Genomic DNA, 25,885 nt, shown 5'->3' with positions numbered 1-25,885 from the left:
CCATTACAGAACCGCCCAGCAGGAAATAACAAACACTTCCGTCTCCACACACTCCTCCTTCTGCCCACTGCCAGTCCAGATAAGATGCTTCCCTGGGCAGAGCTTTGTCCTGGAACAGCTTTCTGTTAAAAAAAAAAAAAAAAAAGGTTCATCAGGGCCTTTTCTCAAAATAGCTTTGTTGAAGTGATGGCTCAGAGAATAGAGGCGAGACAGAAGTCAGACTGCATTCAGGGCTTGTTGTGTGATTGTCAGTCATTAGCTCATAGTTTAAGATGCCGTCAGGAGCTGATTGGCATGTGATTTTGTGGGGTCTGATGAAAACTGCTGGATTGTTGGAGGAGTCATTTGTCATGTGGCGTCCCCGCTCTCAGTAGAAGGATGAAACACACCTTCTTTAATTCATCTTTTGATTGCAAACTGGAGAAAATAGACTATTTGTTGAGTTTTTGATTGTTTTCGTTTTTTGTGTAAGCGCAAGGTCCATTTTAATAGGACTGCTTTTACTTTACCCATTGGGTTATTATTTTAAAGAGTGATTTTTGGATGATATAATCATACTTAATGCCATTAGGTTAATAGAAATGCTGGATTGAGTGCTTAAATAAAATGAAAATGGATGCCATTTGGTGTGACGTTTGTAGATAAAAAAAAAAATCAAATGAAAAATTAGGAATGTTTTTATTTGTTTTTAATTAGTAAGTAAATATGTACCCTTTCATGCATTCAAGGTGTGGTAAAATGAAAAATTTAATTTTATTTATATTAAGAAATAATGTTAAAAAAATGGAAAATTTATTGTTTATTTGTTGGTTGGTTCATTGGTTAATTCGTTGGCTTGTTTGTTGGTTTGTTTGCTGGTTTGTTCGTTGGTTTGTTCATTGGTTTGTTCATTGGTTGGTTCGTTGGTTGGTTCGTTGGTTCATTCATTGATTGGTTGGTTTGTTTGTAAGTTGCTTTGTTCGTTGGTTGGTATGTTGGTTGGTTGGTTGGTTGGTTGGTTGGTTGGTTGGTTTGTTGGTTCGTTTGTTGGATAATTTGTTCCTTTGTCGATTTATTGGTTGGTTGGACAATTTATTGATTAGTTTGTTGGTTTATTTGTTGGTTGGTTCATTTGTTGATTGGTGAATTTATTGGTTGGTTGGTTTGTTTGTTGTCATTTATTCATTCATTCAAATTTAATTTAATTTAATTTAATTTAATTTAATTTAATTTAATTTTATTTTATTTTATTTTATTTTATTTTATTTTATTTTATTTTATTTTATTTTATTTTATTTTATTTTATTTTATTTTATTTTATTTTAATAATTTGTTTATTTTTGATTTATTTTTGATTTATTTATTTATTTATTTATTTGTTTGTTTTAATTATTAATTAATTTATCCATCATTATTTATTAATAACTATTAAATTTTTATTTCATTCATTCATTTTTTATTTTTTTATATATTTTTATTTTTATTTTATAAATTTATTTATTTATTTTAAATAACTATTGTATAATTGTAATTATTTAATTTATTTTTAGTTTTATTTAATAATTTGTATTTTTTTATTATAATAAAATGCTGTGGGCTGCACGATGGAACAGTGGGTTGCGTGTTCGCCTCACAGCAAGAAGGTTGCTGGTTCAAGCCCCAGCTGGGTCAGTTGACATTTCTATGTGGAGTTTGCATGTTCTCCCCGTTTGCATGAATTTTCTCCGGGTGTTCCGGTTTACCACACAAGTTAAAGACGTGATTAATGCTCTAAGATTCAATACCATAAAGAACTGGTACAAATGTATAAATAATACTCAGTTACAGGCAGATTATTTTGCATCAGAGAGTATGCATATTGTGTTCAGTGGTTTTAACCAGCTCTATTGAAGTTAAATTATTAAACCTTAAATTTCATAATGTCAGTGGAAATTGCAACAGTGATTCGGTCACGCTTGGCTGAGCCTCTCTTCATAAAAATTGCAGCAAATTCGAAGCCTCAGAAGAGCCTTAGAACAGGTCTAAATGTTCATTTTCCATCTCTGCATGAACTTTGAATTGCCGTGAAGACTCCCCGTGTCACATGAGGACAATAGAGCTTTGAAATTACTTAAAAGGGACATATTATGCCCCTTTTCATAAGATGTAAAATGAATCTCTTGTGTTCCCAGAATATGAAGTTTCAGGTTGAAATACCCCACATATTGTGTAATACTGCTTGTCAAATTTTCCCATATTGGGGTTTAAGAAAAACGCACACCGATTTTTTATTTTTATTTTTTTCGTATCTTTAAATTGAAACGAGCTGTTGCTTTCCTGAAGGGGGTGCAGCAAAAAAAAAAAAAAACTAAGTACGTCCCATCTATGCAGTCAAAACTACCAGTATCAGATTAGAGCTTTATTTGTTTTAACCACATTTGGACAGATGGAGAGGAAAGAGCGTACAACTTCTAGTTTTTTTAGTTGTTGTCTGTGTAGTTGATTAAGCTTATTACAGTATTATATCATGCTAACTCTGTTCTGATATGTTGGTCTTTGTAAATACACATTACCTTATAGAAAGTGCAAAAAGCATGTCACCAGACTATACTGTTAACAATAAATGTGCTTTAAGAATATGACTTATGTTGGTGAAGTACTTCAGAAGTTTAGCAATATTGTTATGCGCATGGGGAAGATACAAATCGACTACAATGTCCACAGTGGCTCAGGATGTATGGAATTTTTTAAATCTGCAATGTAACCCAACATAATTTTTACTTTATTTTATTTATTTATTTTTTTTATTTAATTAATTTTTTTATTATTACTTTTATGTCATTATTAATTATTATTATTATTATTATTATTATTATTATTATTATTATTATTATTATTATTATTATTATTATATTGTAATGATAATGTTTTATTTTAATATTTGTTTTTAATTCTATTTTAATTACATGTTTTGTTTTGTTTCATTATTATTTTTATATATTTTTTATTTTAATTTAATTTTATTTTATTATTAATTTTATTATCATTATTATTATTATTATTATTATTGTTGTTGTTGTTGTTGTTGTTGTTGTTGTTGTTGTTATTGTTGTATTTAATTAGATATTTTAAAATGTTATTATTATTTATTTGTTTTGTTTTATTATTCTTATTTTTTATATATTGTTAATTATTTTATTATTACTTTTATTTTATTGTTATTATTTAATTCATTCAATCATTTTCTTGTCGGCTTAGTCCCTTTATTAATCAGGGGTCGCCACAGCGCAATGATCCGCCAACTTATCCAGCACGCTTTTATGCAGCGGATGCCCTTCCGCCACAACCCATCTCTGGGAAACATCCAGACACACACTTATTGACACACACACACACACACGCACACACACACACACACACACACACTCCGGACAATTTAGCCTACTCAATACACCTGTACCGCATGTCTTTGGACTGGGGGGGAAACCGGAGCACCCGGAGGAAACCCACGCGAACGCAGGGAGAACATGCAAACTCCACACAGAAACGCCAACTGAGCTGAGGCTCAAACCAGCGACCCAGTAACCTTCTTCCTGTGAGGCGACAGCACTACCTACTGCGCCCCAGTATTATTACTTATTATTGTATATTACTTTAGTATAAATTTTATTTTTTATTATTCTATTCTATTTTATTTTTAATTTTTATATTTGTTTTTTTTTTTTCATTTTATTTTATTGAATTATATTGCAATGTTTTTTTGTTCATCGAACATAATCTAAAATGTAATTTAATTTTACTTTATTTTATTTTATTTTATTTTATTTTATATATAATAAAGTATAAATTTAGTTTTTTTCTTTTATTATCACTTTTTTGTGTATTCTACTTCCATTATTATTATTATTGTTGTTGTTGTTGTTGTTTTTGTATTTTATGAAATATTTAGTTTGTTTTTGTTTGATTTTGTTTTATTACTATTATTATTTTTACATTTGTTTTTATTTTATTATTACTTTTATTTTATTATTGTTACTTATTATTGTATTTTATTATAATATTACATTTTTATAATTTTTTAATTTTTATATTTGTTTTTATTGTATTACTTTTATTTTATTTTATTTTATTTTAAATTATTTTATTTAAAAAACTGTGCAATTTAGTCCACCAATTTGTTAATCTTTAATTATTTATTTTTATTTGGGGGCTGGGTAAAAATCTGGCCAAAATCTGACCATTTGCTTCCACATTTAGAGTGCCGGTCTACTTCTGATTACATCATTTTGTTGGCTTTAGCCACAATATTCTTAGCCAGGCCCCTCTACCATTAGTTTGCCATTTGATATTGATATTCCATTTCAGTCGGAAGTACATCAACATACAGTACTGTACAATAAAGGGCTGGAATGTATAAAAAAAAAAAATCTTCTTCCAACTTCATTAAAACTGAACAGCATTTCACTTTCCGCGTGATTGGAGAGAAAGGCTTACTACACTAAAATTACTGGCTTGTTTTCTGGACTAGGGACCTCATTATAGCACTTAAACATGAAAAAGTCTAGAAATGTCCCTTTTAGAGCCTGTTACATTACTTTTTACTGTATCAATTTCACTCTCTGTCCAATGCATGTCCTCCATAAGTGAAATATGAAGGCATTTACTCAGGGACAAGTCTTTCTGGAGGCCCGCAGCATTGTGAGGAAAAGAATTATTGAACGAGAGTGAGGAGAGATAGAGAGGAAAAAAACTGATGATGAATAGTGTCTGAGAAAAGAACAGATGATGAGCTGCGTGTGGATGCAGAGGACAGAACAAAACAGATGATGTGAAGGGGGCTATGGTGGAGAAGTGGACAGAATCGCTGGTCAAATCTCCAAGAAAAAAACCCTGCTTTCTGTGTCATTTAAACGTCAGGCTTTGTGATATTTTAAATATGGACCGTTTGTGTTGTGTTTTGTGTTTTTTTGACTGTGTTAGGTGGAGATGCGTATTTGATAATAAGTTTGTTCTGATGTGGTATAGTTTGGGTGTAGTTTTGTTCTCAATTTTTTTGTGTGTGTGTGTGTTTTTTTTTTTTTTTTGTTTTTTTTCTGTTGGTATATATTTAAACTACTTTTATGTAATTAAATGTCATTTATGGTTAGAAATTGGGTAAAGATTTTATTTTATTATTTGTTTTATTTAATTTGATTTATTATTATTATTTATTTATTTGTTTTATTTTATTTTATATTATTTTATGTTTTTACTTTTATTTTTTTTTATATGCCAGTTATTTTTATTTTGTTATTATTTTTTACTTCTCTAAACCAACGTAAGGGTATGCCACATTTTAGAATTTCACTATCTAATAAATTCATTCCATTTAATGGTTTTATTATTTTATTTTATTTTATATATATTTATTTTTATTTTATTTTATTTTATTTTTTTTATATGCCAGTTTATATTATTTTGTTATTATTTTTACTTCTTTAAACCAACACAAATGTATGCCACATTTTATAATTTCACTCAGAAACAATAATTTCATTTTCATTTAATTTTTTGTATTTAATTTTTTGTAGCATTTACTTTTTGTATTTTATTTTATTGCATTTTTTGTATTTTATTTTATTATTTATTTTATTTTATTTTATTTTATTTTATTTTATTTATTGTTTTTTATTATTTTTATTCCACTAACCCTCAGTTACAACAAATGTCACATTATAGGAAAGCAACATGTTATTATATTATGACACTTTGTCCTATTTTGTCCCACAGAATCAGACGACACGCCATATTTCGTGATCGGAGCCATCCTGTACCGTACTCTCGGCCACATAATGCCCCCGCCAAAGTAAGTCCAGTCTATAAGTCTCCCTTAATGCATGCTCTAGTGTATTTAATGTGTTTTAAAAGCTATTTCAAGGGCACTCGTTCTGTTACTTTACATATGATTGACACCAGCTGGCAGAGCGAATAGACAATTATCACAAAAATAAAAAAAAATAAATCAGGTTTTGAGATGGATCCCCAGAATGAAAGTGACATCATTATTAACTGTTTTAATTAATCTAGAAATGAGATTGTACGACTAAAATGATTATTAAAGGGTTTGACTTTACCCTTTATATTCTGATAGGAGGTCAACAGTTCATGCAGGATTAACTGTGGTTAATCTGGTGAAGTTTGCCACCCTGTTGTAGGTTTGATGTGCTGCCACACTGCCCTCTGCTCCAGTTTTAGACCAAATAAAGCACGGTCCATTCCTAGAATCCTTCCTATTCCTGCTTTACCTGCTAATCCAATAAACCGCGGCATCATTACATGATATCATATGGTTGTGTCTAGGGTTGTGGATCTTAAAGCTTCAAATTATCAAAGTGACTCAGCTGTTCTCACTCATTTCTCTCAGAGACTGACAATGGGAAGTCTTATTTATCTAGACTTACTGAAAAGGTGTAAGGTCGAAAAGTAACAAGCATGGGGATCATTGAAGTGTCAGTTAAATTATTTCTCTGGGCCACAGCTCTTATGTACGTATCTAGATGGCTAGGGTTGATCTCATCCGTAAAAAATCTCTGCAAATAGGTCACTCATCATTTGCAATTTTAGTGTGGACATAAGCAGGACTTTAGACAAAGGAATCATCACGTAACACAAAAAATGGAAAGAGTAAGGCTTCATTTTGAAATATTCCAATGAACTGTGTTGCCTTTTCCCCTCAGTGCAGCCTCCACCGAGGGCTTTTCTTTCTTTCTGAGCGAGAGCAGATAAATGTAATTAGGCAGATTGGTTCGGCTGGCACCAGGGGGGCATGTAGAGGCGTCTGGTCTCTTGCTCAAACCCTGCTGGGGTCTGTAGTTCACTGTCCAGACTCACTGAGCTTGTCCGAGCCCTCAACTCAACCCTGACGATAAACATAAGACGCGCCGACAGTGTTTGTTTCTGTCTCTCTCTATTGTGAAGCCCCTGCTATCCAGGTCATTGCTCCTCAGCGTGCCTGATTGTGACGGGGCTCGTTGAATATGTATGGGATCAAGGCTATTTGTTTGTTTTTGGTCCGCTTTTTGCTTTGTGTCTCATTAATTTTCACACAAACTTGCTCCCGCTGCCCCGGGGGAGGCTAACCTGCCCGATTTGTTTGTGACAGAATGTAAGTCCCTGTGACCCAGCAGCTCCCGCGGATACAAGTTTCATCTCTCTGCATAACACATACACACGCACACAGACACAAACATGCACACACACGCAGCCCAAACTAAAAATAGATGGATTTGTTTAGCACACGATGGGGCAAAATAGCACTGCCTTTGGATTTAAAACACACACACACAAGGTGGCAGTCAGCCAGTGTATCATGCTCTGTCATTGAATAATAGCCTTCATTATCTGTTGTTAGAATTCAGCTGAATTGATTTTGATTTTAGTTGTTTTATTTAATGGTGAAATGTTTGGTTACATATTACTGTAACTGTAAATGCTAGTGTTCAAAACTATGTCCTCACTTTAGAGTGTAAAAATGTGTATTTATAGTATATTTATTTATAGAAAATTAATTTGATTTACAGTAGTAATAATTTATGTCTAGGCAATATCTAATCATGTGAACAAAAATGCCTTTTTATATCTTTTATACTAATGTAAGTTTAGTTTTAAATTAATTTTATTTATTTTAAAATAATTTTATTGTTGTATTTTTCATTTTATTTGTAATTTAATTTAAATTTAATTAGGTTTACTTTTATTTTATTTTATTTAAATTGTATTATTTTTATATATTTAATTTAGTTGATTAATTAATTTTATTTATTGTTTATTTTTTATTTTATTTTAATTTAAGTTGTTATTTATTTTTTATTATTTTATTGTATTAAATTAATTTTAATTAAATTAAATGTTTTGTATTTTATGTAATTTTATTATTTGTAATATTAAATCTGTACTTTATTTTATTTTATGTTATTTATTTATTTTATTATTTATTTTATAATTTTATATTTGATAGTATTTTAGTTTTTAATTTAATTTTATTTAATTTAGTTTTAATATTTTAATTTAATTTTTAATTTGATTCAATTCAATTTTTTATTTTATTTTATTTTATTTTATTTTATTTTATTTTTATAACCCTTGTATGATTTTACAATTCTGTATACACTGTTTGTCCTATGGATCAAAAAAAAGACCCACCTTCACTAAAGCAGCTAAACTTAATTTAAATGCTGAAAAAAACAATCAGCTTTTGAAATGAGTGATGTCATTTTACAATATATTTAACCCTCTATGATATTAGGGTGTTTTAGGGGAGTGGAGTTCTGTTGTGCCCTGACATTAGAGCATTTTTCAGATGCTTATAAACAAACAGTACGAGTGTCTAAAGTCTTACAGTAAACAGCACAAACTAGCCTACAATAACATATTAGCAACATTTATGTACAAGATTGTGTTGATTTAGATAAAATGTGCTTTTTTGATGTTTTTCCATAAAATTGTTTTTCTACACACACTGTAGTCAGGAAAAGGAATATAACTCTTGTCTGTGTTTCTTTCTTCCAGAGACCCGTTTGTGATCAGCTCAAAGATTCTGACAGTAACTGTACGCCCTTTACCCAAGCCCACCGAGCCCCTGGTGTCAGTGGAACTCGCCCCTTTGCTAAATGTAAGTACTTTATTCTTGTGAAAACATTAAAACAGGCTAAATATGCATACATATAAACACATCACTCTACCATTCAACAGTTGAGGGTTGGCCGCCATCTATTTATTTATTTTATTAAATTTATCATGATCATTAAGACAGCATATAATTAATCTACAAGTATTATTGTGCAGTACTCAAAACTTAATTGTCAGCACATTTTTTTCTAACCTTCAGTCTCACATGATCTTATTAAAGGCTGATTTTCTGCTCAAGAAGGATTTTTATGATTATTATCAGTGTTAGTTAATGCAGTTAATTCAGTTCAATTCAGTTATTACAGGAATAAATAGCATATATATACAGTGTATATATATATATATATATATATATATATATATATATATATATATATATATATATATATATATATATATATATATATATAAATATATAAACTGATATAATATGTTGGTGCCAATGGTGTAGTGGTTAATGCGTCGACACATGCACTCCGGTGCTCACGGTGACCCGAGTTAGATTCTACCTCACGTTCCTATGCCGATCCTTCCCCTCTCTCTCTGCTCCCCATGCTTTTCTGTCAGTTCTCTCTACTTTCCTATTTAATAAAGGTGAAAACCCCCCAAAAATCATTATGAACTGATATAATATTTCTCAATATTCCCAAAAAATACAGTCAAATCTGAATGTTTTCAAACTTTGGACAGGTTGTGTGTAAGTAATCAGCAGACTATTTTCAGGTTCATGTTGTTAGATTTCCCATATCACATTTCCAGCGAATGCATGATGCATTTTTCACGCTTTACTGAAGCAAAATACAAACATGTGTACTGTTATTTCTGTCTTACATGTTCTCTCATTTCCCTTTGTGCTTGAACTATAGCACTATATATGACCCATAACCAATGCGCACAAGCTCATTGTGACAAACTGTTTTAGAAATATAGTGAGCGCAGATTCTAACACAGCGAGTGTATTTAAACACCATAATCAGGCATTGAAATACAGTTCTGTTGGAATGACCATCTATTAATAATCCCCTGTTATGAAAAGCACATCTTTAAAAAACCCTAAATACACAGAACATAAAGTACCGCACATAAAACCCCTCAATATTTTATGTGGGGAAGAAAATGTAATAAGGATATACCCGCAAGGATTTATGCAAAATGTGAAAGCTTCATATTGGATTGTGCTTGGGTGAGTCGACATGCGCTGATTCCGGAGTCAAGCCTTGGATTGAAAAAATGAGCTGTTTATGAACACTGTATATCATATATAATAAATAATAAAGCCTCCTGACACCCATATTGTATGATTCATAAAAGGTAAATTACTGTCAGAATTGAGTGCAATTACTTACAAAGTAACTAGTTACTGCAATAAAAGTACTTATTTATTTAAAATCAAATGGGATTACGTTTCATTTCATTTAATCACAGCTATATTTGCTCGTAAATCTGTACTAAAATTTTAGTATAGTTTTTTTTTTTTATATATATAAATGTACTCAGAGTAGCAGATAAATAAATATTTAAACAATTACAAATAAGGGCGGCATGGTGGCTCAGTGGTTAGCAATTTAAAAATTTCATGGAATTTAATATAATAATATATATATATATATATATTTTTATATTTATATTTTTTTTATTTTTTTTTTGTTACAGTTGAAATCAGAATTATTAAACCCCCTAAATTATTAACACTGTTTATTTTTGCCCCAATTTCTGTTTAACGAAGAGAAGATTTTCTCGGCACATTTTTAAACATAATAGTTTTATTAACTCATTTCTAATATCTGATTTATTTTATCTTTGTCATGATAACAGTACATTATATTTGACTAGATTTTTTTCAAGTCACTTCTATATAGCTTAAAGTGACATTTAAAGGCTTAACTAGTTTAATTAGGTTAACTAGGCAGATTAGGGTAATTAGGCAAGTTATTGTATAACAGTGGCTTGTTTTGTAGACTATTGAAAAAAATACAGCTTAAAGGGGCTAGTAATTTTGTCCTTAAAATGTTTTTTTTTTTAAATTAAAAAGTGCTTTTATTCTAGCCGAAATAAAATAAATAAGACTTTCTCCAGAATGAAAATATTATCAGACACACTGTGAAAATGTCCTTGCTCTGTTAAACATCATTTGGGAAATATTTAAAAAAAGAAAAAAAAAAACATTTCAAAGGGGGTTTAATAATTCTAATTTCAACTGGATATGCTTTATATGAATGATATTTATTGAATTATATTAAGTATTTGCCCTTCAAGGCTTAATATCGAAGTAAAAGATTAAAAAAAATATAAGCAAATGAGGATAATAAACACTGAAAATGTTTCACTGACTATATACGCACAAATAAAAATATTTCACATTTAATATATTACCTTTTTTAAATAAAAATAATTAAAAATTAAATTAGATAAAAAATAAATTTAACATTTCTTCTCAATGTCAAAAAATACCTCTAAATCATCACATGTACACACATCTTTTAAGTTTTTAGGTTTCTTCTAAATTTTGTGTGGTGCGGCATTATTTAGTCAACTCTGATTTTGTGTTTCTTTTTGGTCTTTCCCGCTGTCAGTGGAGAAGTGTGGCAGAATGAAAAGGAAAACTGACCTTGATTGGTCATCGTGTACATTTAAAATGCTGATTGGCTCACAGAAAGAAATACAGCTAAGCTAGAGTTTAGCCCAGGGGTGGCCAACCCTGTTCCTGGAGAGCCACCTTCCTGCAGATTTTAGATGCAACCTATATCAAACACACCTGCCTGTAATTATCACGTGGTCTTCAGGTCCTAATTAATTGGTTCAGGTGTGTTTAATATGGGTAGCAACTGAAATCTGCAGGAAGGTGGCTCTCTAGGAACAGGGTTGGCCACCCCTGGTTTAGCCCCTTTCACACAGTGATAACGACAAATATCCGGAAAACCTCCAGAACGACTTTACCAGTATATTCAAAAAAGCGCTGTTCACACAGGTGAGGACGTTATGGAATTTGTCCGGAAAGGACCATTCACACATCTATTCCAAAATACCAGTAAATTCTGACATCATTAACCAGAAATTAACTCTAAACGGCTGCGCTTGTATTTGTAAACATTTGACTACATTACAACTCTGTGGATGGATCAGTAATGTGAACAACTTTGATGAAAGCATAGAGAAACACTTTTGCATGTCGAGATGTTCATAATATGTGTGTGTGCTGGCGCTCACCAGCTGCTTTAAGTGCACACGCGTCAGAGCTTAAAGGTAAACAAACAACAGCTTATCATAAGTATTTTATTGATAATTATTCACAGAGTTGGCTTTAGGAAGAAGCATAGAAATGTTATCGTACTAACATTTTGCAGCTAAATGTGTGTTGGAAAGCATGCACAGGCCTTTATTCTCAAAAATCACACGGACGTGAATGGTCTGAGTGTTCTGATTGGCGAAAGTACACGTCTTATGTCAACACGTTCTAGACATGAACAAGCTCTTTCCGGCAATCTTCCTTCTGTGTTCACACAGTGCAGCATTCTGGCAAATTACCGGTACTATTACAACTCCTCTTTCTGGAATTGCCGGTAATTTTCCGGAAAGATCTGTATGTGTGAAAGGGGCTTTTAACTTTGTAGATAAAACCATTTTTATTTTTTCAAAATAAAAAGTCTTAAAATGTGAAGAACTTAGATAAAAAATAACAATGTAAATAAGTTGTCATGATATAAGAATATGTCAATAACTCAATTTTGATAGAACCTTAAAATTCTAAGGTGACAATTTATTATTCACCTTTGGCATCTGATAGAGCAGTGGTTCTCAAACTGAGGTATGTGTACCACTAGTGGAACGCAGGCTTACTTTAGTGGTACGCGGAGGAATGAAATATGTCATATACATGCTAGACACATTTCAAAATTGATCAAAAATGATGGATATAATATGCCATATATGACAAATAGCCTATATTTCTGAGGTAATCTGCCACTTTTTTTTTTTTAACTGTGCAGAGTTGTAGCTGCTTTTTTGGGCCTACTACGCTACTGTATTTCAATACTGCTCATTTTGGTGGTACTTGGAGAGACTATTTTTTTCTGAGGTGGTACTTGATGAAAAAAGTTTGAGAACCACTGTGATAGAGCATTTGGACACAGTACAGTAACTGTGACACATGACGTCAGGCTTAACAAAAAGATGGCAACTTTACTTGCCTATTCCTGCGCAGTGGTGTGGGTTTTGTGAATGCAGGAGTGATTCATGAATGTTTTCTATGCACAAATCCCTCGCCGTCCTGAGGTTGTGCCCTGCTCAGCCGTGGTCCTGTGTGAGCCGCATCTGCACACGGAAGACCTTGGCAGGGGTCACCATCCAGATTGTGCAACGGTGCTCTGGCCACAGATGTTTGGGACACAGAGGGGGGAATCTGAGCCCGCGTGTTGGGACTTGTCCTCTCTGTGTGGACAGCTGCTCTGAGCCGGCCTGACCCCGAGAGGCTGCTGGGAAATGGAGGCAGTTCACTCCAGCTGTGCTATTGGCTGGCGCTCCACCCCATTCATCAGGCTTAACACAGACTTCCTGGCATCGGTTGCCTTTATTGATCGCCAGTGTCCAAAAGTGTCTGGCTGTCAGTCATCTGAGTGTCAAATTGAGATGATGTATTCAATCGCATGTGTCGTTGGGTTTGTTTACCACCTGCGATGACAAAAACGCTCTGTTCATTTGTTTTCATTATGAACGAGAGGACCAAAGCCATCTGGTCGGAAGTACAATCGAGCCAGTGGAGTGGCACAAGCCCATACTGGACACTTATAACTGGCCTTAGCAGACATATTACAATGATTGAGCAGCTGCGCAAGAGTTTCTGGACTGATTTGATAGCTTTTCTGTCCTGAAATGCACTCTGTGTGAAGGGGACCATGACTGTCAAGATTACAGGACAGCGTTTCCTGCTTTAGTATTCATTGTTTGCTTATGCTATTGTTTACAGGTGTGTACCCGTATGTGTACATCTAGTTTTGCCTCATCAATTACAACACTAATTCTGTTCAAGATTTTGTGTCTACAACGTATCATAATGTAACACAATGCAATGTAATACAACATGACAGGGCAGTAAAACAACATAATGCAATATAACAACAAAACACAATGTAACATAGCATAACAAAATGTATCATAAAATAACATAACACAACACAACGTAACACAAAACAACATAAAACAACATAATGTAAAATAACGTAACGTAACACAGTGTAACATAACACAATGTAATGTAATATTTTTATGTAACACAATGTAACGTAACACAACCTAACCTTACATAACATGATGTAACGTAACACAGCGTAACGTAGCACATTGTAACATAACACAACGAAATGTAACGCAACATAACACAATTTAACACAACGTAACAACACAACGTGACGTAACACAACATGACGTAACACAGTGACGCAACACAACATTACGTAACAATGTAACATAACACAATGTAACATAACACAATGTAATGTAACACAACGTAATGTAACACAATGTATTGTAAAGCAACACAACGTAACAGCACAGCATAACGTAACAGCATAATGTAACACAGCTTAATGTAACATTAAACAACATAATGTAACACAACATAACTTAACACAGCATAACAACACAGCATAAGGTAACAACGTAACGCAACATAATGTGACACAACATAACGTAACATAATGCAACATAACACAATGTAACACAACGTAACAACACAATGTGACAGAACATAACATGACGTAACACAAAGTGATGCAACACAACATTATGTAACAATGTAACATAACACAATGTAATGTAACACAACGTAATGTAACACAATGTAATGTAACACAACACAACGTAACAACACATCATAATGTAACACAGCGCGATGTAATGTTAAACAACATAATGTAACACAACATAACTTAACACAGCATAACAACACAGCATAAGGTAACAACGTAACACAACGTAACGTAACACAACGTAACGTAACACAACGTAACGTAACACAACGTAACAACACAGCATAACGTAACACAGCGTAACGTAACACAGCGTAACGTAACACAGCGCAACGCAACACAGCGTAACGTAACCTAACACAACGTAACGTAGCACAACGTAACGTAACACAATGTAACGTAACATAACGTAACACAAGAAAACGTAACACAATATAACCTAACACAACGTAACGTAATGTAACGCATTATGTAACACAATGTAACGTACCACAATGTAAGGTAACACAACGTAACATAACAGCATAACAACACAACATACCTAACATAACAATAATTACACAACCGCAATAATTAGTATCTGAATGATTCTCTATAGCGTAATGTGAAGCTGCGCTTCTGGTGTGTGATGACAAAACAGCTAATTTTGCTCACATTTTAAGATTATAAGGCTGAACGTGACATGAAATGCCATCCATCTACAGAGATTTCTTACCAGACTGCTGTTGTGTTTGCGATAAGGAGGGACAAGGCTGAATCCAGCTTCTTATTCGCAGTTTCTTATTGACGACCGCCTCCGACGAGCTCACAGAAATTGTGAATGTTTTAAAATAGGCACTATTCTTGCAAAAAAATTGCATAGTTGCAATCTAAACAACTACATTATTGACTAAAAAAGCCTCAAAATATATTTGGTTGTCCAACAGCAGTAATAGTTGTCAAACTGTAGTGTCTGCTTGTTGCTGGCTGTATTTAGGCAGAGTAATACACAAAGGGTAAAGAGGCTGTACGGATGCTGATATAACTTAAATATTTCACAGCTATCAGCCAATCAAATTTGAGATCCAGACAGAACTGTTTTATAAAACACGATGCAAAACAATGCAATACAACATAACATAATGTAATACAGCATAACACAACAACATATAACAGCAAATAACATAAAATATAGCATAACATATAACATGACAATCGTTAGGTACACAGAGTTTGAATAAATTAAATAAAATTTCAAAAACATTTGATGTTAAAAAGCACTGCTCTTTGTAAGACTGTGTATCACTGAACCTGCATGCCCTCATTTAAAGTACACAACCTGGTTGAGACCACATAATGACTTGTAATTACCCTTTGATTCTGGCAGCCAAATTAGGAGTCTGATATACTCCTGAAGGTCAGAGGTGATCATTGTTCAGATCAAACGATCCCAACTGAGATTTCACCTCCTGAAAAGAGATAATAGGCATAACTTGAGCAGAGGCAGATTAGTCAATTATATCAGTTGATTCACTGATGAATCAATAATGAGCTGCTCATTCAGCCATGCACCAATGAACTCTGATTAGAGACTCACACTGGGCACAAAGTGAGGGGTTCATCCCAGATTCATCACGAATCAATGAATTAGAAATGAGTGTTTTTTTTTTTTCTTTCTTTCTTTTCGAGCTGCATTGTAGTTTATTTATATCATATTATTATAAATTTATATTATTATTATTATTATTATTATAAAATGCAATTTTCCATTCATTTATTCAATTATTCATTCATTTTCCTTTAGTGTAGTTTCTTATTTATTAAATTTCGCCACAGAAGAATGAACCGCCAACTATTCCAGCATATGTTTTGTGCTAAAACAGATTTATGTTTTATGTGTTTGCCAGCATATGTTTTACATATATTCAGTAGATGCCCTTCCAGCTGCATCCCAGTACTGAGAAACACCTATACACTCTAGCATTCACACACACTCATAAATTATGGCCACTTTAGTCCATCCAATTCACCTATAGCAGACTGTAGGGAAAAATAGAGCACTAGGAGCAAACCTACATAAACACGGGGAGAACATGCAAACTCCACATAGAAATGCCAAATTGTCCAGTCGGAGCTCGAAGCAGTGACCTTCTTGTGGACATCAGTGATGACCACTTCTCCAGCGTGCCACCCCACACTTTTTTATTAGATGGTTTATTTAGATGGCTGTCATATTTTATGTATACACACTGTATGTTAGGTATCAGTCCGTGATATTGTTTCAAAGCCACCTGGTTTGATAAATAAATCTGTTAGATTTGTACATGTGTTCTTCTTTTTTCAGATTCAACTGTATAAATTTATTTCTTATTCAATTATTGACCTGCAACACTTGCGCTTTCTTGCATTTCTAAAAAAAATCCTAAGATTTTCTGTTTTTCTTTCTCCTCAAAGGGCACGACGGATCCTCAGTGTGTCGTCTGGGACTACGGAAACCCGTAAGTCACGCGTTTGCAATCTCTAAAACTCACAATCAATGGAACTAACTAACATAGGCTTATTCTGAAAACGAACCTCAGTGAAAATAGCATGAAATATATAAATAAAAAAATTATGTTAAAATAAATGAAATAAAACTTTAAAAAAAAGCTTTTTTTAAGCCTAATCATATGTAAAAAGGATTAAATGTCCGTTTAGATATGGGGAGTCACAAACTCAGACAACAGTTCAATTCAATTCAATTCATCTTTATTTTTATAGTGCTTTTACAATGTAGATTCACAAAGTAGCTACACATAGTAGATTATAGTGAATTGAAACAGTGTCCAACAACAGTCTGTTCTCAGTAAAAAATCTATTATTTTCCCAGAATCGTTTGTCCAATATAACATGACATTAACATAATATTTTATTTTTCATTCTACTTTTATGCAGTAAGCTATAGGCCTAATTGTTTTGACATACTAAAGTAAATTATACAAATAAAACCAAAGACATAACAATACCAATAAACATTAGGATTGTATCTGGGTTTTTATGTTAAATCGAATTTTTATGTAAACTGCGACTGACTGGCATAATTCGTGCAGTGCAGAGCACTATCTGTTTAATGCCGTCCAGCACGAATGTGGAGTGTCCATATATATAAATATGAAGTTTATCTGTCTTAAATACAAAATAAATACATGTTGAAAATAATAGTAAAAATGTAAACCTGTATATTTTTAAAAATGTTATGATGTATTTTGTACAGTGGTGTTTGTTGTTAGATGTGCCACCTGGTGGATATTCTGTGAAGCACAACACAATTATTTCAATTGAGACGAGCCATAGTAAAAAAACACCAATTTTATTGACCCCATATGTAGCCCTATATACATTTATGGAGATTACAAATTTAGTATCCAGAAGTATGTATGGCTGCATTTCGTCTTTAAAACGAACATTAAGGGACGTTATGACGTTGTTCCTTTTCACGCTTACCAGCTGACCACTTGCCTACATATTGACGGCTTTCCGCTGTTACCAGTTTGTCAAGTTCGCACGCCATTTACATCGGCGGACTTGAGATGCAGAGAGGAGTTTACCACGACAACAGGGTTAGAATTCCGCAAAGAACGGTTCCAGAAAGCGTGTAAGACAAAAGCAGAAGCAAAAAAAAATAAAATAAGCAAATAAATAACAGGGTGAGAATGTGGTAAAATATGAAAATGTGGTAAAAATCAGACAAGGGCTTTTCTGTTTCTGGATTGCTTTTTAAACTGTTTGTTGGGTTTAGGGAAGTGGATGGGTGGGTCAGTCTGCACTAAAACGCTATTGGTTGGGTTTGGGAAAGGAGGGTGGGTTAGTCTATTGGTCAGTCAGTCAGTCAGTCAGTCAGTCGACAGTGGCCTCTGGTGGATTTACGCGAGAAGAACAGGTACTCGTGAGAGAAATTTGAGATGTCAAAAAGTATACAAATCGGCCTCTGGTGGATTCACAAAAACAAAAAACTGCAAAAAAAATGTAGCTCCTAGAATGTATTTAATGCTCTAGAAAAGTATATAGCAGTACGTTTTCAGAATGTGCCTGTGTTGTAACGGACACATGATTCCACATCTCATATTTATTCAACTGAACTGAGAGCATTTTGACACCAGTGTTTCCATTTGCAAACTCATTACCAATCAGGAGTCCCTGCGATGAAGTCTTTGACACTGCGCTCATTGAATTAGTGAGCTGAAAAAATTGCATCATTTTTTTCACCTCAAGCACACCTCAAGTGAGAACTCCCGCTTTTCAAACACACCGTCTTCAATCCAATGATTTGATTGTCTTGTGACACGATACCATCCAAACCACCTGTCAGCCGTCATGGCAGGAGCTTTATTACATCATTGTCTTCAAAAATCTAAACAATGTTGCTTTTCCTTGGGGATCTCTGCTCATGAAATGACACGCTGTGTCCTATTTTACTCTATTTCTGTGTAAAGTGAATCAGTAGCTTGAAAAGTTGTTGTTCTCAAACTGCTCCCCCTATTGGTAGATGTAGAAAAAACATATTTTGCTCTAGATGTATAAGTAAATGTCAGATGTGTCATACAAAAGTCTTTTTTTTTCTACGTCGACTGCATTGTGAGCTCTTGATGATGTAATTCTGTCTGTTGATATGCTTTGGTTGCGTCTTTGTGCCTGTTTATTTAGGAGCTTTGAGAGTGGCGCATGTATTCTGGTTCACGCTCTGTTTGTATTTGTGTCGGAAAACATCTGCGCTCCGAGTGTGTTTATATCAGGGAGGAGCGATACAAAGGAGTTTTTGAAGCATCACAAATAAGGTGAGAGAGAAAGGGACAAAGAAAGAAGCAAGGCAGAGAGAGAGACGCGTCTGCGCAGGAAGATGCGTTCACAAGTTACAGTCATCCACTGAAGAGACTGTTGACAAAGTTTGATCTTTGGCCACTTTGGTCACCAACTACACACAAGCTACTACAAAGCAAAGAAGCAGCAAAGCCAAAATGATGCAATTTTAAAGGAGATCTATCGTAATGGGAGTTTCTGAACCTCCTCAGATGCCTTGATTGTAGTCCTTGTTTTTTTCTCCAGGGAAAGATAACACTTTAGTTTAAGTGCTAATTCCAACTAGTTACTTATTTCCTGATTATTAATAAGATAATAGCTGATTATTAGGATTAGTATAGTATAAAAAATAAGCTTATTCTAGATGCCTAATCCTACTCAATACCTAAACCAAAGTTCCACCTTGCTAATTTTTATTGGCCTGTTTCCACTGAGTGGTATGGTACAGTAGGGTATGGTTCGGTAAGGGTCACCATAAACAGGCTTACGTTTTCACTGCCAAAAGTACCAATGTTATATTTCAAATATTGACGCGTGGCTAGGGTTCGCAAGCTCCCTGAAGAAACTGCTTGTGCTTTAAACCAGCGTTTCCCAACAGGGGGGCTGCGGCCCTTCAAGGGGGCCTCAGCGAGCTTTGTGGGGGGTTGCGTCATATTTAAAAAAAAATCTTAGCAGTGAACAATTAGGAGAAGGATCATGTTACCTTGGTTCATTTTATTCCCTAGCTCAGTGGTCCTCAACCACCAGTCTGCAAATCAATTGGTAGCGGGCCGCAAAAGAAATCATTAATTGTTTCTGTTTTATTTATTATTATCTTTTATTTTGAAAAATCTTTTATTTTGAAAAATGACCGTTTTCTCTCACTTACATCTTGGTCACTTTAGCGCCCAAATTTAACCCACAAGCAGCAAAATGAGTAAGAAACAGGCGTCTTTAGAAAGTTTTTTTGCTAAGGGAAAAAGGCCCAGTAAATGACCCACGAACTGCCAAGGAATAGATCCGCAACCTACTTGTCAACAAATCAGGTCCACCATGGCTGTTCAAGAAGATCAACATGGAGATTGCAAATGATGGCGGCATATTGCCTATTTCTAGAGTCTGCACAAGTTTGATGATTCCAATGGAGGTCCGCGGCTTGCGTGCACAAGCGCCAATGAACCCCGGGCCGCGACGTGAGTGCACCGCGAGTTTGAAAACAACATTTTTTGTCTTCATTACTGCAAACTTATATGAGCGATTATATAATTAAACTTTTAGTTAATAATTTATTGGAGCAAGAATTGTACCTTAAAAAAAAAGACTGACCAAAAAATGCTACAGAAGTAAAAAGTTGTCATTTAGGAAGAAAGGCTGTTTCAAGAGTTCACACTTAGCTGATGATTGATTACAAAGCTTGTTTGGCATGGAGAGAGCCCTGAGCTCATAAGATCCTCAAGCCCTGGGCTCCCTCCGGGAAGAACAAGTAAACTCCGTACAGAAACGTCGGCTGGCTTGGTAAGGACTAGTGACGTTCTTGCGGTGAGGCAACAGTGCTAACCACTGGGCCCCCGTGCCACCCATCTAGGAAAGGAGGAGGATTAGGGGTGGAAGGGGGGATTCTTCAAAACGAAGATGGCTGTTATATGGAACTTAGGGTATTTATAGTGGCTTAGAAGTGGCGTCTGATTGGGGAATCACAAATTGAATAATGTTGAACCAGTTTGAAATAAATTTTACTTGATTGACCTAATATGTGTGGTAACACTCTTCCATAACTATTTACTTATACGGACATATTGTAAACAGCACTATGTGAACACTCTTTAACATAATGTTATGTGTATTGGATTGATGATCCAAAATAGAGCTAAGTTTATTCATGCAATGCATACCTTTTGGCCAATTTCTCTGCATGTCCTTTGTATATCAGATGTTTTACCCTTATAAGGCTTAATAAAATTTATTAGGTTGTTTCTGCCAAACCAGTTGGTCTGAATATTATAGAAAGTGCTGTTCTTCTTAGATTTTTACACACAATAATATCTAAGGTTTAAAGGCAATGGTCTAATGAAAGGAAATGTCTAGTGAGTGCATATTATGTTGGCAAAAACACATTGCTTATACCAAAGGGCAGAGTTGAATGTCCCGATTGATTTAATCTGATAAAAAAAACAACAGTAACTCAAATAACCATTTCTTAAAAACCAAAGTCTCAACCCTTGAAGCAGAAGTGCTATAGCAGCAGAAGAAGAGCACATTGGTCTACTGTTCATGCATACACAAATAGAATAAATAAAGGTTGCCTGATAAGATGAGGTTCAATTTCTACTGCTAGTTTTGGATGGTAGGATCAGAAATGTGACTTAAAAATAAATAAATAAATAAATAAATAAAATCTGCATTCATTCTGCATCGCATGAGTAGTTCTGGCACACTTTGGGCCCCTTTGTGCCTATCCAGTATTGTTTGAATCTAAACGTTGCTGGTTTGACTCCTTCCAACTGCCCCTTAGGTACCACAATAATAGTTGCCCACTGCTCTGGTGTTTGTTCATCGTTTGTGTATATCCATTGCTTTATGTGTGCACTTGGACTGTATAGGGATAGGAGCACAAATTCTGAATATAGATCACTGTAGTTAGCCTCATCACGATTTTCATTTTCTTTCTTTACATGCCATAGCCTTCCTAATTATTATTGATGACTACTGTTGGGAAAAGTTACTTTTTTGTAAGCAATGCATTACAACGAGTTACTCCAACAAAAGTAACTAGTATTATTACTAAGATGCTATTTATGATTAGTAATGCGTTACATTTCTTTTGAGTTACTTTCGCATTCCTCTTGATCTCTTTCAGAACTTGCAGGTGTTTTATTTTCATTTTTTCATAGTGGAGCTCTGCATTAACAACACACTGTAAAACATTCAATTACCTTCAAAAATTAATGTAGGATAATGTTACCTTTGGAGAACGTCCTGACCCCAGAGCTACTGTATACAAGCCATATATACAGATTGATGAAAGTTTAAAGCAATGCGTTTGCTACTTTTTTACTATTTTTTACTTTTGCACTGTCCGTTCAGATATCCTTTTTTTCTTTTTCTTCCATATGTTCAAAATAATGAAAGTTTTCCGTCGCAGAAATGTAAGGCTCAGTCATCATCCTCTGTCTGTTCCTGCATTTTCTTATTGTGTGCATGATTCAACATGACAACGTTCATTTTAATTCAGCAATTAATAAAAAAAAAAAAAAGAAGAAGCAAATTAACTAAACTAAAAAGTAACTTGCATTAAAGGTTTTTAAAATGTAACTTAATAAGTGGCATGATGTTGCAGTGGGTAACTCTGTCCCATCGCAGCCAGAAGGTCGCTGGTTCAAGCCTCGGCTGGGTCAGTTGGCATTTCTGTGTAGAGTTTGCATGTTCTCCCTGTGTTGGCGTGGGTTTCCTCCGGGTGCTCCGGTATCCCCCACAAGTCCAAAAACATGCGGTAGGTGAATTGGGTAAGCTAAATTGCCCTTAGTCTATGTGTGTGACTGGGTGTTTTTCTCAGTGATGGGTTGCAGCTGGAAGGGCATCTGCTGCGTAAAACATGTGCTGGATAAGTTGCCGGTTCATTCCCATGTGGCGACCCCAGATTAATACAGGGACTAAGCTGAAAAGAAAATTAATGGATGAACTCAAATATTATTACTTCATTTTGAAAAGTTATGTGTTACTTTACTCGTTGCTTTACTTGTTACCCCAACACTGTCCATGACTTTATGACCACATTGAACCCATCTTGTGATAGCTTCTTCCAAGAGACCATGTCAAACCAGCTCAGACTGGTTTCTTGAACAAGACAGTGATTTCACTGTAATCAAATAACCCCCCACAGTTACTATATACAAAATTATGAGGAATGATTCCATCACCTTATTATTGCAATTCCTGAAGCAAAAAAGTGGTCCAACCTGGTGCTAGCAAGGTGTACCTAATAAAGTTTAAATGATCCCTGGGGCATCATCTTGTACATGTACATCTTGTAGATTAAGGCAATAGGAGGTCTCCTTAAATCAAGCTGTCTTCGCTACAAACTATGTTGATTAAGACAGCTGTGTGTGTTGTGCCGGAACGTAGACAGAGCGTACCTGTGCGTGAAGCACCTGTGGAAGCACTGGAGTCTGGTGTGTCCTGCGCGCTCGGCTGCATGAGTATTTTCTTTTGTGTGACTCCCCACTGGCACAGCACACCTCACGCATCATTAATACTCACCGGGAGGTGGTCGGCACGGCAACAGGCAGACCTGACTAGACAGGAGAATGGCGGGTGGTAATTACCGAAGCAGAAAAACCCTACTATCTGCAGGCCGCAAAGTCAATTAACGCAAAACCTGATTACCTCTCCCACCAAATTACATTCCAAATCATTCCAAAATGAATGCGCTAGTGTGATTAAAAAGCGTCGAGATATAGAGATTTTTATCGCTATTACAAACCCAAACATGACAAAATCACTCCCAGAGTCCAAGCCAGTGGGCTGAAACAACATGCAGTACCCTTTATTCATTAGCAGTTGCTTGCAGGGGGGAGATTTGATACTGTACTATAAGCATAAAAAAAAGAGTCTTTGGACCTTATAAGTGTATTTATTTATTTATTTTTGTCTTTCAATATAGATATGTTTGTGTTGTTAATGTTTTTGTGTGCCTCGTGCAATTATCTGTTCATTTAAACTATTCCCAGAATTCGACTTTTCAAGATTGCAATCATCTTTCTCTCGCCTTGTCTTTTGTTGTTGTCTTCTATACAACAATAGAATGATTTCTAATTGCTTCCAGCTCACCGCATTGCACTCTGCCTGTGCGTAATCAAGTAAAAATTGTGCAGTCTGCTTTTTCCCCTCTCTGAATTCATGTATTCCAAGCAAATATCACTCTCTGGTGCAGGTTCAATTTCCATGATTAGCTAAAGTATGTCAGCAGCAGTTATATTACATGTACTTTTACCCCACGTTCTGTTGAGATTGAGTTTCATGTTTGGCCTTTCAGAAACTCAAATAGCATGTGTGTGAAAGTAATAACTGTAATTTATACTATTTATAATATATGTAATTTAAATAATTTATTATTTTCCACTTTGCGTTTGCTCCTTAGGAGAACAAAATGTCAGTTTAAACTCATGAACCCACCAAAAGCAGCCTTATCTCAACCATATTTGGAATCTATCGCTGGCTCTGGTGTATGTCTTTATAATGGTAAAACGTGAGTTATAATTTGTAATCTATATGTCTAATGGTCAGTCTTTAGTCATTTTAAACTATTATTTGTTCTACATTGAGCAGTTTTGGTTGAGGGCAAAGTGGTATACCATCTGTTAGTGTAATTGTCAGATTTTTGAATTGATAACAGAGGATTTTGCTCAGCTGTTAAAACTCAGAAATTGAGACTTGAACTCACTAAGGATTTTCAAAACACGTTGTTGTTTCATTTTATGCGCACTCTTGTGCAATTGAACTTTTAATAAATGCAATATCACACTCAAATCTGTGTGAATCTAGCTCTGTCAACACTACTGTGATTACCTACAGCACTTGGTCTATGCCTGCTGTTAAAGAGGAAATCTGGATATATAATTATGGATGCACACTTCATTATAATAAGGCAAAAGTAAAAAAAATAAAATAAAAAATAAAAAATCACCCTGAAAGCAAATTGAAGCTATAAACATTTTTGTGCAATTTAATTTAATTTTATTTAACTTTGTTTTATTTAATTTAATTTAATTTAATTTTATTTTATTTTATTTTATTTTATTTTATTTTATTTTATTTTATTTTATTTTATTTTATTTTATTTTATTTCTTTATTTTATTTCTTTTTTTATTTTATTATTATTATTTTATTTTATTATTTTTATTTATTTATTGAATTTTATTTATTTATCTTTTTTTTTTTTTTTTTTTTTTTAAATCGGTCTGGGGAAATTATCCTAGACAAATTTAGAAAATCTGGATATTCTCATCTAGTGTTTGGTTTGGACTTTTAATCCCAATCATTATGATGTTACAATATGTTTATTGATTCACACGCGCGCACACAACTCGCCCTCCCCCCCACGAAAAGTCTTCAAAACCAAATGTGAGAGCCTGCAGAACTCTGAAAGTCTTCATGAACTTTGCACTACCCCCGCCTTATAATCATAAATTCTCTTTTATGCACAGAATGACCTCACCAGAGTTTCCTTTTTAATGTTTTATTTTCTTTTCCTTCCAAGGCTCACAACTGCCTGGGCTTTACTCTAGTACAATAACATTAAATCACATTTAATCCCTCCAACCAAATCTAAACCTCCATGGGGCCATTTTAATCATGGCTGGCAAAAAAAAGCATAGCGCTAAGCAACAAATTGCTTTTGATTATGATAACATAATGGATGCAGTATATGAATGTGCACACAGCGAGCAGAGTGATGCTTTCAGAGAAGTGTGGTTGTGCTGATGTGGTGTGCATGTGTGTGATTGGACACGGGGGGCTCAGATCAGAATCATTCCATGCTGTATTTTTTACTGGTTAATTTGTTTTGAGTGAAGCTTTGCTGAATGTGTTTGCATGTGGAGGGGCAGATTGCGTGCAGTGAAGGACATGTGCTGATGTTTGTGAACAAAGCCTGTTGGTGTTACTGGGGCTTATGTGTACTGCTGATGCTCAGGGATGATTCTTGCTGAAGTTGACATGACTT

At 34.2% G+C, this 25,885-nt stretch overlaps 1 protein-coding gene across 50 annotated transcripts in view; it reads left to right on the top strand.

Annotated features, from left to right (window-relative positions):
- adgrb2 (adhesion G protein-coupled receptor B2) overlaps positions 1-25,885 on the top strand; it is a 550,430-nt gene that overhangs the window by 344,029 nt on the left and 180,516 nt on the right. For all 50 annotated transcript variants that reach the window (XR_012395197.1, XR_012395196.1, XM_073931885.1 and 47 more), the window contains 3 exons: positions 5,728-5,803; positions 8,506-8,608; positions 16,803-16,846. Coding sequence is in view for 48 of the 50 variants with exons in the window: in XM_073931885.1 (XP_073787986.1) it covers positions 5,728-5,803; positions 8,506-8,608; positions 16,803-16,846 (223 nt within the window). In the remaining 2 variants the exon portion in view is untranslated. The remainder of the gene's footprint in view (positions 1-5,727; positions 5,804-8,505; positions 8,609-16,802; positions 16,847-25,885) is intronic.

Source organism: Danio rerio, chromosome 19 (assembly GCF_049306965.1).
Source record: "Danio rerio strain Tuebingen ecotype United States chromosome 19, GRCz12tu, whole genome shotgun sequence".
NCBI classification, from domain to species: Eukaryota; Metazoa; Chordata; class Actinopteri; order Cypriniformes; family Danionidae; genus Danio; species Danio rerio.
The sequence above is the reverse complement of the archived record's forward strand: the minus strand, read 5'-3'. Positions and strand labels throughout refer to the sequence as shown.